The sequence below is a fragment of the Saimiri boliviensis genome, chromosome 5 (genome assembly GCF_048565385.1).
Source record: "Saimiri boliviensis isolate mSaiBol1 chromosome 5, mSaiBol1.pri, whole genome shotgun sequence".
Lineage (NCBI taxonomy): Eukaryota > Metazoa > Chordata > Mammalia > Primates > Cebidae > Saimiri > Saimiri boliviensis.
This window is the reverse complement of record NC_133453.1, coordinates 126,946,446-126,963,443: the sequence shown is the minus strand read 5'-3', so window position 1 is coordinate 126,963,443 and position 16,998 is coordinate 126,946,446. Positions and strand designations below refer to the sequence as shown.

Sequence of the window (16,998 nt, the reverse complement as noted above, 5' to 3'; positions counted from 1 at the left end):
ATAACTGAATATGTTAACATCGATGATCTCTAATATGATTTGGTGTGATTTTAATTTTTTCGGGTTTTTCTGCATCCTTGCCTGTTTCACATTTTCTCGACTTTGTATTAGCATTCTTCTACTTTCAGCAAATAAAAATCATGAGATCTTTCAACCTCAACCTCCATCTAGTTGCAGCTGGGAGAGAGAAGCCTTCCCAAGACCAAGGAGCATGTGAGGAGACAGAGCAGGACGACAGGAGTAAAGCCCCGCCCCTTCTTCCCAACAGCCAGGTCTTTCCAGCCTGGGACCTGGAGCCATGAAGGGAGCTGGCTAGACCGCACAGAGCTCTAACAGCCAATGCAGAGGACCCTGGCTAGCCAGAGCATGCACACACCGTGAAGGTGAGCACGCTCCAAAGTTAGTTTAGAACAACTGAACCAGAAGAGATCAACCCTCCTCCCGATATTCCTGCTACCCAGGAGCAGCTAAGCCCTGTTCCTGAAGACGTGCTGGGGAGACACTTACTGGTTGAGTTGCTTCGTGCCCTTTGGTGGCAGGCTTTAGGAAACAGGAAGTTACTACTTTGTGCTTCTACTTTTCCAGGCTTTTCTCGAGAGGATGCTGTGGAAGATTCCTGCAAAAACAATTGCCGTCTTTTTATTCAGCGATAATAAAAATTTGCTTAGCCAGATTGGGTTTTGACACTGACCACGGGAGTGCTCAGATGGTCTGTCTCTCCTACCAAATGATATGCACTGTAAGAGCACGGACTTAGAATCACCATCCTCCATTTACTCGTAGACATACATTCATTTGTTTCATTGCAAATACCGAATAAATTGCATTCATATGAAACTAATGCCACACAAACTGAATGAATCATCAGCTATGACATGTCAGGTTCTTTGTTAGGCATTGTACATGCAGCTGTGACCAAGACACACTGGGTGTTGATCTTGGAGAAAATGCATCTTAGCGAAAGATGACTGACAATAAACAAGCAAAATAAAGGTGAAAGATAATTACAGACAATAATAAATGCTATGAAGAAAAGAACTAGAGAGTGATGTGGATAGGGAGCCTGGCAGGTATGTTTTCGAGAGAAGGATTGAGCCAGTTACATTGTTCTGACATATCTGGCACATAACAAACACAAATATTTGTTGAATGAATGTTATATAAATGGATTTCTTAATATTGAACTGTCCATGCATTATTAATGGTATTATAATTTTACAACATTGCTGATTACTATATGCAAATATTTAACTTAGGGCTTTTAAAAATCAATATTGTTAGATGTGCTTATGGTTCTCTTATCCTTTTTCTATCTTGCTATATCAATCAAATGTATGTATTAATTTATTACGTATCTCTCCTCATCCTGGATTTTTAGGGATGGGTGGAGGGATAGAGCCTGATAATGAGGACAATAGTATTAATTACTTTATCTTTCTGAAACTGTTTTCTGATTGTTATTCTATTGTATAACTTTGTTCACCACAATGATCTTGACTTAATTCTGGAGTTACACTGGTTTTGTTACTCACTACCATAATCTTTGTGTGTGTTTGCACATTCTGTATATATTTACGGTATATATTTTTATGGTATATATTTATACCATAAATATACAGACACATTTGTGTCTGTATATACAGAGAGAGAGAGAGAGAGAGAGAGAGGTGGGGGTGGGGTGGGGGATGGAACAGAGTCCTGCTCTGTTGCTCTGGAATGCAGTGATGTGATCTTGGCTCACTTTAGCCTCGACCTCCTGGGCTCCAGAGATCCTCCCACCTCAGCCTCCTGACTAGCTGAGACTACAGATGCGTGCCAGCATGCCTGGCTAATTTATATATATATTTTTAGAGATGGCGTTTCACATCATGTTACCCAGGCTGGTCTTGATCTCCTGGGCTCAAGTGATCCTCCTACCCTAACCTCCCAAAGTGTAAGGATTCTAGGCGTGAGCCACCATGCCCAGCCAATCAGATTTTCTTTGCTCTTCTTTTATGCTAATAATTTAGAAAAAATATTTTAGAGTATGGAGCATGTGAGCAGTATATTAAATAACATGCTTAGACTCATTTCTATACCAGGGTCAGCAATGAAACGAAAACATGACTTTTTCTCATCTAAGATGAGATTTTTGAGACAACTTTTACTCTCTTCTGTCTCCTGGGATTTTAGGGATGGATATAAGGATAGAGACTGATAATGAGGATGATGGTATTAATTACTTTATTTCTCTTCTGAAGCTGTTTTCTGATTGGTTGTTATTCTATTTTATAACTTGTTAGCCACAATGATCTTGACTTCATTCTTGAGTTATACTGGTTTTACTACTCTACCGTAATTCTTTTGTGTGTGTGCATCTGCGCACATGTGTGTCTTCTTTCAGGAAAGTTCTCTGAATGTTTGCATGTCTAGGAATGCCTTTCTGTGGTTGTCACATGTGACTGATTGGCTGAGCATAGAATCTTTGGATATTGGTTACCCAACCTGGAAACTAGATGGTTTAATTGCTTTCTGGGACTTAGTGTTACAGGGTAGAGTTTTTTAGAGACACCGACACTCTATTATAACTCTATCCTAACTGACTTGACTGCCTTTCTTAGAAGCCAGGCTTAGCAATGCCCGGTTAATTTCATGTGCCAATGGTTTGCAGAAAAAATCCACCCAGTGCATTTTCCAGAGCAGAGGAAGGATCTATGCTTGCCTTTCCCTATATGCCAAATAACCCACCCTCAGCTCCAGCCTCTGCCACTGTGAGCTGGTAGGTATTGAGGGCTCGGCTGGAATCTCCCCCTCATTCCCTTGGCTTTTCCCTCTTACGTGGCCAATGTTAGGCTAATGAACCCTTCCCTTGATCCAATCTCACCTGCACTTTGTCGTGCAGAAAGTTCTCATGAGTTCCAGAATGTGTCGGCCCCTTTCCATGGTTTCCTGTTTCTGACATGCATTTCCCCCTATTTGTGTATTCCTTTTGAATTATGATAGAAATTTCTAACAGGAGGAGGAGTTAATCAAGTGTACTGTGTAGCCATCTGGAGCCAGAAGTCCGCTCAGTCTTTTTGAAAAAGATTGTATCCAGTTCTGACACAAGGGAATCCTGCAAGAAACCACATGTCAAATCCCTTTTATTTCTCATACAAGTCAATGTTTAAAACTGGAGAACTCATCCTGAGGGACTCCTAGATGATCATTTTCCTCTTCAGCAGCAGATGGTGCTACATTAACTTGGACAAAATTTCCTTCTCTAACCAGGCTAACCAGGGAATTCATTAAACGGGGAGAAAGCAGTGATTACATAGAAGATATTTTAATTCAGTTGGATTCTTGAGATTCTGTATTTCCAGAACTTAGCATAATGACTCTGAATTCATCGCTTCATAAAACACAATATTCAAAAGATATTTCTTAGTTACAACGTACTGACAAGGTAATGTCCTGATTCTAATTTCAAGACCTCCCTCTAGGATTATTTTCACTTCTGCATGCAATCCAGTGAGACTATGAAAGTAAAAAACAGAATATGATTTCATTAATTTTTTAGGGTCCATTGAACATAAGGGAGCCTGGTAAAACAGCCAGTTGGTCTGCTCATCCCCGCAAGCCTTATTCGCAAACTACCTTTGAAATGGATATTTTATCTCAAATATCTAGCCACATGAGCATCAATAAGTAAATGAAGTGTACACAATACATGGAATACTAAGCACCTTTAAAAATGTTGGTAAAGAGGCTGGGCATGGTGGCTTACACCTGTAATCGCAGCTCTTTGGGAGGCCAAAGTGGGAGGCTCACTGTGGCTCAGGAGTTCAAGACCACCCTGGCCAACGTGGCAAAACTCCATCTCTACTAAAAATACACACACACACACACACACACACAGAAACTAGCCAACATGGTGGCATGTACCTGTAGTCCCAGCTACTTGGGAGGCTGAGGCAGGAGAATCATGTAAACCCAGGAGGCAGAGGTTGCAGTGAGCCAAGATCGTGCCACTGTACTCCAGCCTGGGCGACAGAGCGAAATTCTGTCTCAAAAAAAAAAAGTTTGTAAAGAGTTGTTGTGATATAGATATACCTGTGTTATCATAGTAAGTTAAAAAACAAAAAGATCGTATATAATGATGATGACTGACTACAATCATGTAAAATATACATAGAAAAAGGGCTGGAAATAAATACACCAAAATAGTAACACTCATTCATTCAACAAATGCTTATTAAGTACTTACTCTGTACCAGGCACTATTCCAAGTACGTACTGAGGATGTGGCAGCAGACATGAAACACAAGGTCCTGCTCTCATGAATTAGCAAGCGCCTGTTTGGGTAATGGGATTACGGATACTGTTTGTTCACACCTTTCTGTATTTTCTATATTTTCCATAGTGAGCATGTACTACTTTTAGAATCAAACCAAAAATAAATGATTACTTTTACATTTATTTCAATTGCCACACTGGTAGACTTAAAGCCTGTTTATTTTTAAATGCTTTTCTTTTAGTCCTCTTTGTAAGTCCTGAGTCCACGGCACAATTTGGAAATTGCTTGGCCTGTAAAGCGAGTTGATGGCAGGAGAATCAAAGGAAGTGGAGCCTCCCCTGGCCCCGCCTGCCCAGATCAGCTATAAATACTTAATGCCTTGTTAGAGGGAAAACTTTCTCTGGGGCTTTCAATGTTGGCTGCAGAAGGCCTTATTCAAAGACACTGAACCAACTGGGTCCCCATTTGGACCCCCCATATTTCAGTGACTCGGTCTCTTCTTTCCATGGCGCCCAGGAACAGCGATCCCAGTTTCCACATGCAGGCACAAGGCTATGCAGATAAGCCCTTCTTCCTTCACAAGCCTGTATCCTCCAACCAAAGCCATCTCGGACACAGATGACAGAAGGTTGTTCCCTTCCCACTGCCATGCAGCTAGTCTCTGAACTAGCTGGAGGCTCCAGTCAGGTGCATCTAACTAGGCTACGATCAAGTTCTTTGATAGTTGTGTGAAATTGATGAGCTTCACTTCAACATGGCCATGGTGTGAATTGGCTCATTAGATGGCTACTACTATAGGAGAGAATAGAAATGTACTATCATGCCCCAAGATGAGGTCTAAGTAGCAATTTTCTAACAATCACATATAAAACCATACGGCTTCTAAAGGTTCCTGAAACAGAGGCAAGATACACATTTTTGGACCTTCTATTTTCCCGACACCAACAAGGGTCTAGAACTTATCTATACTCTGGGACTATTTCAAGTCATTGTTCAAGTTAAATGGTTTCTTCATCAGAAACGAGCAGTAGAGAAAGGGTCATGAGACCAGCAGCACTAAATCTCTCATGACTCTGAGCTTGTCAGTTGTCTGGGCTCAGTTTCCTTTTTAAGTAAAGCAGAGGGGGTGAATGAAACAATTTCTATAATCACTTTCAGCTCTCTACTTTTAAATGTAACTGATGGTTACGTTTAAAGGGCACCTCTCTCAAATGATCACATGTCAGAACATCTTACATAAGAACAAAGCATCTGGTTTCTCTCTGGCAAGTATGTCCTGGGTGGAGAGGCTTCTCATCAAAGGAGTCTCTGTAGGAGCCCCGCGAATGTCTGCACAGTGTGACTCCCCTCCCAGCACACAGAACAGAACTCTTCTGTTCCTGCTCTCAAGGTGGGGCTGCTCTTGGGGATGAGAATTTGTCACTGAGGTCAGAGGCTGTCAAAGTCTTTTCTAAACACATTTTCCCTCTTCTCATCAGAGACTGTGGCCCTGGGCAGCAGTTCTGTGGGTGATACACCCCGTAATTACCTGGGTAGCAGTCTCTCCATCTGCCAGTCCCCATGGTGACTGAGCGGGAAATGGGGCCAACTGTTCAGAGAGCTCTTAAATATTTTTTCCAAAGTCAGGACTGGTCATGTAACTGCTAGGACTAAACAGTCAACTCCTGGAAATGGGGGGAAAAAACAACAAGAATTTCATGCACCCAGGAAATAAACCCAGAATGAAGATGGAAAATTCTGGGGTGGTGTGTCCTGCACACAAGGTAATTCCAAAGCCTGAACTTCTCCCCAAAGATCAAGACAATTCCATTGTTCTGTTAGGAGCGTTTGTTTTGTATGTAGCCAGCCCTGGCTGCCATCACTGGCATTGCTGATGGAAGCCTGATGCTTCTGGAGTTTGTTGACTGCATTCCCCTTCCATCCAAACCTTACCATTTTCTCTTTGAACTGAGATGCCATAGCTGCTCCAGTCTAAGGGAACCACAAAATAGAATTCAACTGTCCTCCTGATTGAGACTTGTTTCCTGTGGTTGAATTGATCATGCAGCTACAGGCTTTGATCTTCAAGTCATGAGGATAAACAAGTAGGCCCTGGCGGATTTGTTCTGGGATGGCCACATGGCATGTGGGATGATGAGGCCACAGACCTCCTGATACGGAAGGGAAGGTTGGGAACCAGAAATCTAAAACTTCTCAAGTTCTTACTCTCTGTCCACTGCATGACTGTAGTTCCCAACTCCTTATAATCTCACCTTCTCAACCTTCCCCAGCACACCATTCCTATTGCAGATGGCATAGCTCAGGATATTTGTTTTAGATTGGACTATTAATACAGTGCCCTAGGGGGTATTGAAAACCTATTTAAAAAATTTTTTTTGACAAATGGTACTGGGACAACCAGATATTTACATGCAAAAGAGTGAACCTGGACCCCTTTCTCACACCATATACAAAAAGGAACTCAAAATAGATCATAGATCTACATGTGAGAGCTGAATCTATAAAAGTCTTAAAGAAAATATAGGAGTAAGCCTTGGGTTGGATTAGCGAGAGCCTTCTTCAATACGATACAAAAAGCACAAATGACAAAAGACAGATAAATGAGCTTCATCAAAATTTAAAACTTTGTGCCTCAAAGGACACCATCAAGGAAGTGAAAAAACAATCTACAGCAATGGGGGAAATATTTGCAAATCATACATCTGATGAGGACTTGCGTATCTAGAATATCTAAAGAACGCTTACCACTCAAAAATAAAAAGACAGCCCACTTTTTAAAAAATAGGCAAAAAGTATGAATAAACGTTGTTGCAAATGATATATAAGAAATCTAGGGGCCGGGCGCGGTGGCTCACGCCTATAATCCCAGCACTTTTGGAGGCCGAGGCGGGTGGATCACCAGGTCGAGAGATCGAGACCATCCTGGTCAACATGGTGAAACCCCGTCTCTACAAAACAAACAAACAAACAAAAGAAATCTAGAAGCACATAAAAAGATATTCAACATCATTAGCCTTCAAGGAAATGGAAATCAAAGCTCCAATGAGATGCTGCTCACACCCACTAGTATGGCTATGATCACACCCACTTCATACCTGCTAGTGTAAGGACGATATGAAAAATTGGAAGACTCTTACACTGATGGTAGAAATGTAAAATGGAGTGGCAGGGCGGGGCGGGGGGAAGGTTTGGAAAACAGTGTCAGTTTTTCAAAAACTTAAATATGGAGTTGACATATAATCCAGCAGTTCTATTCGTAGGTATACACCCAAGGGAAGTGAAAACATACAATCACACAAAAAGTTGTACAAAAAAGTTCAAAGCAGTATCATTCATCCAAAACATAGAAACAACCCATGTTCATTAGCTGATAAATGGATGAATAACATGTGGTATATCCATATAATAGAGGATTGTCAATTAAAATGAATAAATTAATACAATAATACGTTTAAAGGAATGAATGAATACATGCTACAACTCTTGAAAACATTAGATGAAACAAAAGAAGCCAGTCACAAAAGACCACATATTGTGTAATTTTATTTGTATTTTATATTATGTCCAGAATAAGCATATCTACAGATAGAAAGTGGATTAATGGTTAATTGGAGATAGGGCAGGAATGAGGCATATAAGGAGTAACAGCTAATGGGTAGGAGGTTTCTTTTTGGGGGGACAAAAATGTTCTAAAATTAGACAGTGGTGTGGTTGTATAACTCTGTAAACATGTAAAAAAACATTTAGCATTACACTTTAAATGGTTTAACTGTGTGGTGTGTGAGTTAATATCTTAATAAAACCATTAAAAAATAGAATACTCACTCATCTATCCCTAATTTCTCTGCCCCCAATCTTTTCTCCTTTAAATTCCTCTGCACCTTGTTGCCAGCATAATATAAAAATGCAAATACTACCTATGAGACTTTCTGATTAAAACTAAAGGCTCTGTCTTTCATGAATTCAGCACCAAATCCAAACCCTGGGCATGTCATTCAACATCCTTCCTCCTCGGACACTACCCAGATAGACCCAAATCTCCATTGCACCTGGATCCTGGTATTTCCTGCCCTGTTTGTGTAGTTACCCACCCATTCTCCCCTTATCCTTCTGGAATCAATTTAGAATTGATTGATAGAACCTTTGTAGTGATGTCCGTAGACTAATAGCTGTGTCCTGAGAAAACCATGGACGTCTCCGCCAATCAGACCCTAGAAAGAGTTAAAATCTCCATGGCTGTCTCCGGTTGTTTTAATACATGATAGGACCAGTTTTTCATTGCTCTTCATCTTGACTCATGTTACATGTTTTTCCGAACACATTCCAGAATTACGTTACTTAGTTCAGAAATTATTCATGTTAATAATCTGGGGGAAGGTCCTCTTTAAAAAAAACTTAGGTAATATTAAAACGACTGGGTGTTTTTTTTCTGGAAATAATGCCTGTATTTTTATTTCCCTAGTAGTAATGACCCTTAGTCGAGTTTTTCATTATGTTGGTTCCAGTGGGATTTTTGAAAGGCGTAAGCAAAGTAAAATATGCAATGACTATCAAGAGCCCTAAGAACCCAGTTAGTCTACAAGTACTGCCAAGCTATTTTCCAAATATTTCTCAGTTCTGTCATTTGTTTTTATTCTAGAAATTTGTTATAGAAACTAACTGGACAAGGTACACAAAGATGTTTTTACAAAGATGTATATCATTGCATTGTTTGTAATGGAGAACATGGAGAAGGAGCAGTCAATGATAGAGAAATGATTAAAGGTGTCAGGACAAGAGACTTCCACGTCTGGCAGTATAGTGGATCTTTCTACTAAATAAAAGTAAAAAAGCCAAGGTGGGAGGATTGCTTGAAGCCAGGAGTTCAAGACCAGCCTGGGCAAAAAAGTGAGATCCATCTCTACAAAAGGTTTTAAAAATTTTGCCAGTGTGGTGGTACACACCTGTAGTCGCAGCTACTTGGGAGGCTGAGGTGGGAGGACCACTTGAGCCCAAGAAGTTGAGGTTGCAGTGAGCTATGATCATACCACTGCATCCCAGCTGGGTCAAAAGAGAGAGGCCCTGTCTCTAGAAAAACAAAAACAAGTAGAAGTATTGTATGGGATGTAAATGTATCAATAAAATAACAAATGGGTAAGGAATACCTGGAGGTCAAAAAGTAAATAAAAGCTGTACCACAGCTTTTCTGGGAAACAAGCAGAGCCCAGAAGCTAGAGGTTGCTCTGAGATAATTTAATGAACTGGTTGAACTTGAACTTTGTCTTTCATAGTCTTACGGGATATAGGGAATAGAAGAGAAATCCCGGTTCCTTCCTAGGAAGGAGAGTTTAACAGGATACTTCTCCTGGATAAAAAGGGAGCCCCAAAGGATTATGTCCTCATTTTAAGTATGAACTAGAAATAAATCCATCCCACCCCTCAGGAAATGCATGAAAATAATCAATCTGGAAACAACCCTGAATGGAAGGAGGAAAATTTTCCCTCCAGAGGAATAATAATTACCACATGGCTTTTGCAAGAGTTGGCAACCCTATTTAATACATATGAGTATCTTTTTAAAGTTTCTAGATAAGAATTTAGTTTAAAATGGTTCTAGGCTGGCTGTGCCCCACTACCTGGCAGAAACAAATTTGAATCTTCTCTGCAGAAAACAGTTTTGACTTAGGTCACAAAACTTCCCACAAAATGACAAAAAATATGAACTGTCACAGAAAAAAAGTCAAAACAAAACAAAATATAACATAAACCACACATTGAAACAAGGTCCTAGGTCAGGTGTGGTGGCTCCCACCTGCAATCATACCACTTTGAGAGGCTGAGGCGGGCGGATCACTTGAGGCCAGGAGTTTGAGACAACCTGGTGAAGCCTCATCTCTACTTAAAATACAAAAAAAAAAAAAAAAAAAAAAAAAAAAAAAAAAAAAGAAAAAGAAAAAGAAAGAAAGAAAGAAAAGAAAAAGAAAAACTTAGCCAGGCATGGTAGCTCATGCCTGTAATTCCAGCTACTCATGATGTTGAGGCATGAAAATCACTTGCACTCAAGAGGCAGAGATTTCAGTGAGCTGAGATCATGCCATTGCACTCCAACCTAGGTGACAGAGCAAGACTTTGTCTCAAAACAAAAACCAATATCCTAAGAGAGAGAACTACAAGGAGCAACACACCATCATCAGACCTGCAAAGACTTCCAATTATGGAGTTTGGAGACACAGAATACAAAACAAATGTATTTAATATTTTTAAAACATAAAATAAGTGACTGAGAAATTTGAGTAACGAGAAAATAAGGTTTCCCAACAGACTTGAAAAAGAAGCACAATGTTTTAAAAAATTATTCATATTAAAAATTAAGTAGATGGATGAAGAGTGTATTAGATAGTGCTAAAGAGAGGATGAGAGAATTGGAATATCTATCTGAAAAAATACTCAGATGGGAACATTAACAAAATATAAAAGAGAGGTGAAGAAACACTTAAGATAGAGTGGCAAAGCCTAACATCTAATCAGAATTCCAGAAGAAGGGAATAGGAATAATAAGGTAGAAGTATACTTCATGTAATAATTGCAAATCTTTCAGTCCTGAAGAAATGTATCAATTTATGAAACCAAACAAATCTCAAATCAGATAAATAAAAAGAAATTCATACCTAGATAGTTCTTAGTGAAACTGCAAAACACCAAAATATAAATTTTAAAACAGAGAGAAAAGACAGATTAACTTCAAAAGGGCAAAAATCAAACTTAAATCTCACTTTACAACAGCAATTGTGTAAGTCAAATAGCAGTTTAATAATTAATTCAGCGTAACCATCAACATAGAAGTGTATACCAGCTAAAATATCTTCTAAAAATGAGTAAATAAAGATCTTTACAGAAAGAGAAAAAAAAAAATCCCAAGGGAGTTTGCCACCAATATACTCTCACAAAGAGAAATTCCAAAAATATTTTCATCTTTAGAAAGAAGAGAAGTTACTCAAGTTACCCTGTGAGGCAAAGAATGATGATTAAAAGAAAGAGTTGAGATTCAGGTAAATCTAAACAAAAAGTGACTGTTTGAAGTAATAATAATGTGTTGTGATTTTACAAATAAAAACGGAGCAATTTACCTGTTAACAAAAAGATATAAGCCAGGAAAACATACTATTGGAGTGAAAATAGTCAATGGTTTTTCTGTTATTCAGGAAAAGGGTAAAAGTATAAATTCATAAATTTTACACTTTGAAAACCTTCATATGCATGCCATATTTTCTGAGTTCACCATAAAATCAGGTGTGGTCGCTCACATCTGTCTGTAATCCCAGCACTTTGGGAGGCCAAAGCAGCCAGATCACTTGAGCTCAGGAGTTCAAGATTGGCCTGGGCAACATGGCGAAACCCCAACTTTACTAAAAATACCAAAATTAGCAAAGTGTTGTTGCGGGCACCTATAATCCCAGCTACTCGGGAGGCTGAAGCAGAAGAATTGCTTGAACCCACAGGGCAGAGGTTGCCATGAGTGGAGACTGCACCACTGCTCTCCAGCCTGGGTGACAGAGTGAGATTCTATCTCAAAAAAAAAAAAAAAAAAAAAATTACAGAAGCAGAATTAGAAAGACAATCAATAGAGGAGAGATTAAGAAAATGAGAAAATTTCAATGAAAAGACAAGAAAGGAGAGAATAAAACAGGGAAAATGGAATAAATATTAAACATAAAATAATTTTACATATAATTTAAGAGGTTAAATATGATTATAAAGATAAATATGATTTTAAAGATAATTTTCAATAATTTTAAATATAATAATCAAAAATAATTTTAAAGAGCTCCATCTAAGAGGCAAAGATTGTCAAGATGCGTTTACATTGTAAATCCAACCACAAACCATTTTCACAGGTAAATATAATACAAAAAATTCAAAAAGCAAAAGTCATGCACACACACATTCACACATACACATGTAGGTGTGTATGTGCAGTTGAAAACAAAAGAATAAAAACTAGATAGACGTAGATAAATATAGACATAGACAGGTAGGTAGGTTGATAGCTCAGACAACTGCTAATGAAAATAAAGCTAGTACCACTTTATAGACAAGGTAGTTTCAAACAAAAAAATTAATAGAGACAAACTCAGGATATAAGTTATAGCTGCTTTCAATCATAAAGAATGCATACAAAAGTTATTCATGACAAACCCACAACCAATATCATACTGAAAGGACAAAAACTGGAAGCATTCCCTCTGTAAACCAGCACAAGACAAGGATGCCCTCTTTCACCACTCCTGTTCAACATAGTATTGGAAGTTCTGGCCAGGGCAATCAGACAAGAGAAAAAAATAAAGCGTATTCAAATAGGTTAAGAAGAAGTCAAATTGTCTCTATTTGCAGATGACATGATTGTATATTTAGAAGACCCCATAGTCTCAGCCCCAAATCTCCGTAAGCTGATAAGCAACTTCAGCAAAGTCTCAGGATACAAAATCAGTGTGCAAAAATCAGAAGCATTCCTATACACCAATAACAGACTAACAGAGAGCCAAATCATGAGTGAACTCCCATTCACAATTGCTACAAAGAGAATAAAATACCTAGAAATACAACTAACAAGGGACATGAAGGACCTCTTCAAGAGAACTACAAACCACTGCTCAAGGAAATAAGAGAGAACACAAACAGTTGGAAAAACATTCCATGCTCATGGTTAGAAAGAATCAATATCGTGAAAATGGCCATACTGCCTAAAGTAAGCTATAGATTCAATGCTATCTCCATCAAACTACCATTGACTTTCTTCACAGAATTGGGGGAAAAAAAAAACACCTTAAATTTCATATGGAACCAAAAAGGAGCCGGCATAGCCAAGACCATTCTAAGCAAGAAAAATCCAAAGCTGGAGGCATCACACTACCTGACTTCAAACTATACAACAAGGCTACTACTTCAAACTATACTGCAAGTAACCAAAACAGTATGGAACTGGCATCAAAACAAAGATACAGACCAATCGAACAGATCAGAGGCCTCAGAAGCAAGGCCACACACCTACAACCATCTGATCTTTGACAAGCCTAACAAAAATACGCAATGGGAAAAGGATTTCCTATTTCATAAATGGTGTCGGAAAAACTGGCTAGCCATATGCAGAAAGCTGAAACTGGATCCCTTCCTTTTACCTTATACAAAAATTAACTCAAGATGGATTAAAGATTTAAACTTAAGACCTAACAACATAAAAACCCTAGAAGAAAACCTAGGCAAAACCCTTTAGGACATAGGCATGGGCAAACACTTCATGACTAAAACACCAAAAGCAATGGCAACAAAAGCCAAAATAGACCAATGGGATCTAATTAATCTAAAGAGCTTCTGCACAGCAAAAGAAACACCATCAGAGTGAAGAGGTAACCTACAGAATGGGAGAAAATGTTTGCAATCTATCCATTTGAATAACTGAATGACACATCCCATATTTTCTGACAATACCACAATTAATTATGAGGCATTTAAAAATGTTAACTGGAGAGATAGAAAACAGATGAGTTGCTGCTAGAGGTTAAGGATGTGGGAAGAGGGGAGGGGTGTGACTCTGAAGGGTGGCATTAGGGAGATCTTAGAGGGAGCCCTTTGGTATCTTGGCTGAAGTGGAGGTTGCAAGTGATAAAATAGCATAGAACTACACACACGCACTGTAGCAATGCCAAATTTGTAGTTTTGATGTTTTACTATAGTTATGTAAGATGGAAACAGTGGGGAAAAATATCCAGAATCTACAAAGAAAAACATATTTACAGGAAAAAAACAACCAACCTCATCAAAAAGTGGGCAAAGGATATCGACAGACACTTCTCAAAAGACACATTTATGCAGCCAACAAACATACAAAAAAAAAGCTCATCACTGGTCATTAGAGAAATGCAAATCAAAAACCACATCTCATGCCAGTTAGAATGGCGATCATTAAAAAGTCAGGAGGCAACAGATGTTGGAGAGGATGTGGAGAAAGAGGAATGCTTTTACATTGTTGGTGGGAGTGTAAATTAATTCAACCATTGTGGAAGACAGTGTAGTGATTCCTCAAGGATCTAGAACTAGAAATGCCATTTGACCCAGCAATGCCATTGCTGGGTATATACCCAAAGGATTATACATTGTTATATTATAAAGAAACATGCACACATATGTTTATTGCAGCACTGTTCACAATAGCAAAGATTTGGAACCAACCCAAACGCCCATCAATGATAGAATGGATAAAGAAAATGTTGCACATATACACCATGAAATTCTATGCAACCATAAAAAAGGATGAGTTCATCTCCTTTGCAGGGACACGGATGGAGCTGGAATCCATCATGCTCAGCAAACTAACATAAGAACAGAAACCCAAACACTGCACGTTCTCACTTATAAGTGGCAGTTGAACAATGAGGACACATGGACACAGGGAGGGAGACATCACACACTGGTGACTGCCGGGGGCTGAGGGGACTGGGGAGAGATGGCATTAGGAGAAATACCTAATGCAGATGATGGGGTGATGGATGCAGTAACCACCATGGCACGTGCATACCTATGCAACAAACCTGCATGTTCTGCACATGGACCCCAGAACTTAAAGTACCATTTAAAAAAAGAATATATAACAATCTAAATGTGTTCACACCTTATAACATAGCCTCATAATGCTGAAATAACTAAAAGGAAAATCTAGCATGAGATTTTTAACTGACTCCTTAAGAAACTGATAGATTAAGCAGACAAAAAGCCGTAAGGTTAATAGCTGTATACAACGTCTCTTTAAACATAAACAAAATACAAAAATAATCTAATATGGGGTCATCAAATAATTCTCAACAATTCTGAATAACTGGAATGACCCAACCCATGCTTTCTGACAATAACACAATTAATTATAAGGCACTTAAAAACGTTAACTGGAGAGACAGAAAACAGATGAGTTGCTGCTAGAGGTTAAGGATGGTGGGAAGAGGAGCAGGGTGTGACCCTGAAGGGTGGCATTAGGCAGATCTCGGTGGTGAGGGAGCACTTTGGTTTCCTGGCAGCAGTGGAGGTTACAAGTGATAAAACAGCACAGAACTACACACACACTGAAGCAATGTCACATTTGTGGTTTTCATGTTTTACTATAGTTACATAAGATGGAACCGACGGGGAAAACTGGGTGAAGGGACTTCTCTGTACTCTCTTTGCAACTTCTTGTAAATACGTAGTTACTCGAAAAGAAAAAAGTTTTGACTTTTGTCTTCCAGGTAACTGGAAAATAACTACATATTTGAAAATAAAGAAACATACTTCCAAATAAGTTATAGGTCAAAGAAGAAATCATACTGAAAATTTTAAAGCACTTAGAACCGAATGCTAATACAATTTTACATATTAAATCTTCTGGAATTCAGCTAAAGATAAAACAGTACTTACAGGAAGAGTTATCATCTCAAGTGCTTATATTAAAAAGGAAGAAAAGCTAAAAATAATGGGCTAATCATCAAAGAAAGTAGAGAAAATAATAAAGATAAGAACAAAATTTATGAAATAAAAATACACGTTCAATAGGGGGATTGATAAAATTAAAGGCTGGTTCTGTGAAAAGATTTTAAAATACCGATGACACTCCCAGAAAGGTCACTCAAGACAAAAAAAAGAAAGAAAACACAAATGACATGAGGGTTGAAAGAGGACACAGTTACAGATACAGTAAAGATTAAAAGATGATAAGATATTACAAGTCACTGTAGAGCATAAATTTGAACAACTAGATGAAATGAGAAGGTTCTGAGGAAAATAAAGTGTATCAAAGTCAACTCAAGACAGACAAGGAAACTTTTATATACCTGTAAAAATTGAAGAAAAAGAGTGGTTTTAACTCTTTCCACAAAGAAAACGCTGGCATCAGATGGTTTTAAACAGTAAGTTCTACAAATCATTGAAGAAACAAATAATTCCATACCTAGAATACAGATTTCAGAATACAGATACTGAGAATACAAATACTCTGCATTTTAGAAGCCTAGCAAACAGTTACCTGGCAAGGAAAGAGAAAACATTGATACCAGTAAAGGGATGAGCATGGTTATCAGTGTGAGGTTAGTGTAACCTTGAAACCAGTACAGGAGCAAAATTCCAAGGCCATCACACTCATGGACATAAAAATTACAGATAAAATCACAGTCGATTGAATCCAGGGATTCAGAGATTTGTTGAACATTGGAAAATAAATGAAATCAGTTACCACTTTAACAGATTAAGGGAAAAAATTATTTTAAAAGAGCACAACAAAGTGTATCAATTTATTTTACATGCTCTGGAAAAGGTAGAAAAAGAGAACAGAAAAGTAGTTGCCAGAGGTTAGGGGTGAGGAGATGATTAGGGTACAGAAGAACAGTCTAAGGGAACTTTCGGACGTGACAGAAGCAACTCTTCTGTTTCCTGATTGCGGTGGTAGTTCCATGACCCTACATGTGTTAAAACTCATAAAAATCTAAGCTAAAAAACATAAAAGTCATTTTTACAGTATGTTAACTTACAAATTTAAAAAAATTAAAAGAAAGGGGGTTTGAAGAAACAAAACCACGATTATTAATAGATGATATGATTATGTAGAAAATAAAAATCTATAGACAAAAGATTTGTGAAGAGCTTGAAAATGCTGACTATAACCACAATGAACAGAAATAAATTGCAGTTCTAGTCTGGGAAGATGGAGTTGACAGACTTTTCCCTATTTCTCCCACTAAGTACAA

General features: G+C 38.4%; 1 protein-coding gene across 5 annotated transcripts in view; it reads right to left on the bottom strand.

Moving 5' to 3' along the window:
* Positions 1 to 16,998, bottom strand: part of IL16 (interleukin 16) — a 114,706-nt gene that overhangs the window by 44,649 nt on the left and 53,059 nt on the right. For 4 of the 5 annotated variants that reach the window (XM_074399937.1, XM_074399938.1, XM_074399939.1 and 1 more), the window contains exon 3: positions 508 to 616. In XM_074399937.1, the coding sequence (XP_074256038.1) occupies positions 508 to 616 (109 nt within the window). Of the gene's footprint in view, positions 1 to 507; positions 617 to 2,863; positions 3,024 to 16,998 lie in introns of those variants that run through there. The other variant, XM_074399940.1, reaches the window with a different exon arrangement.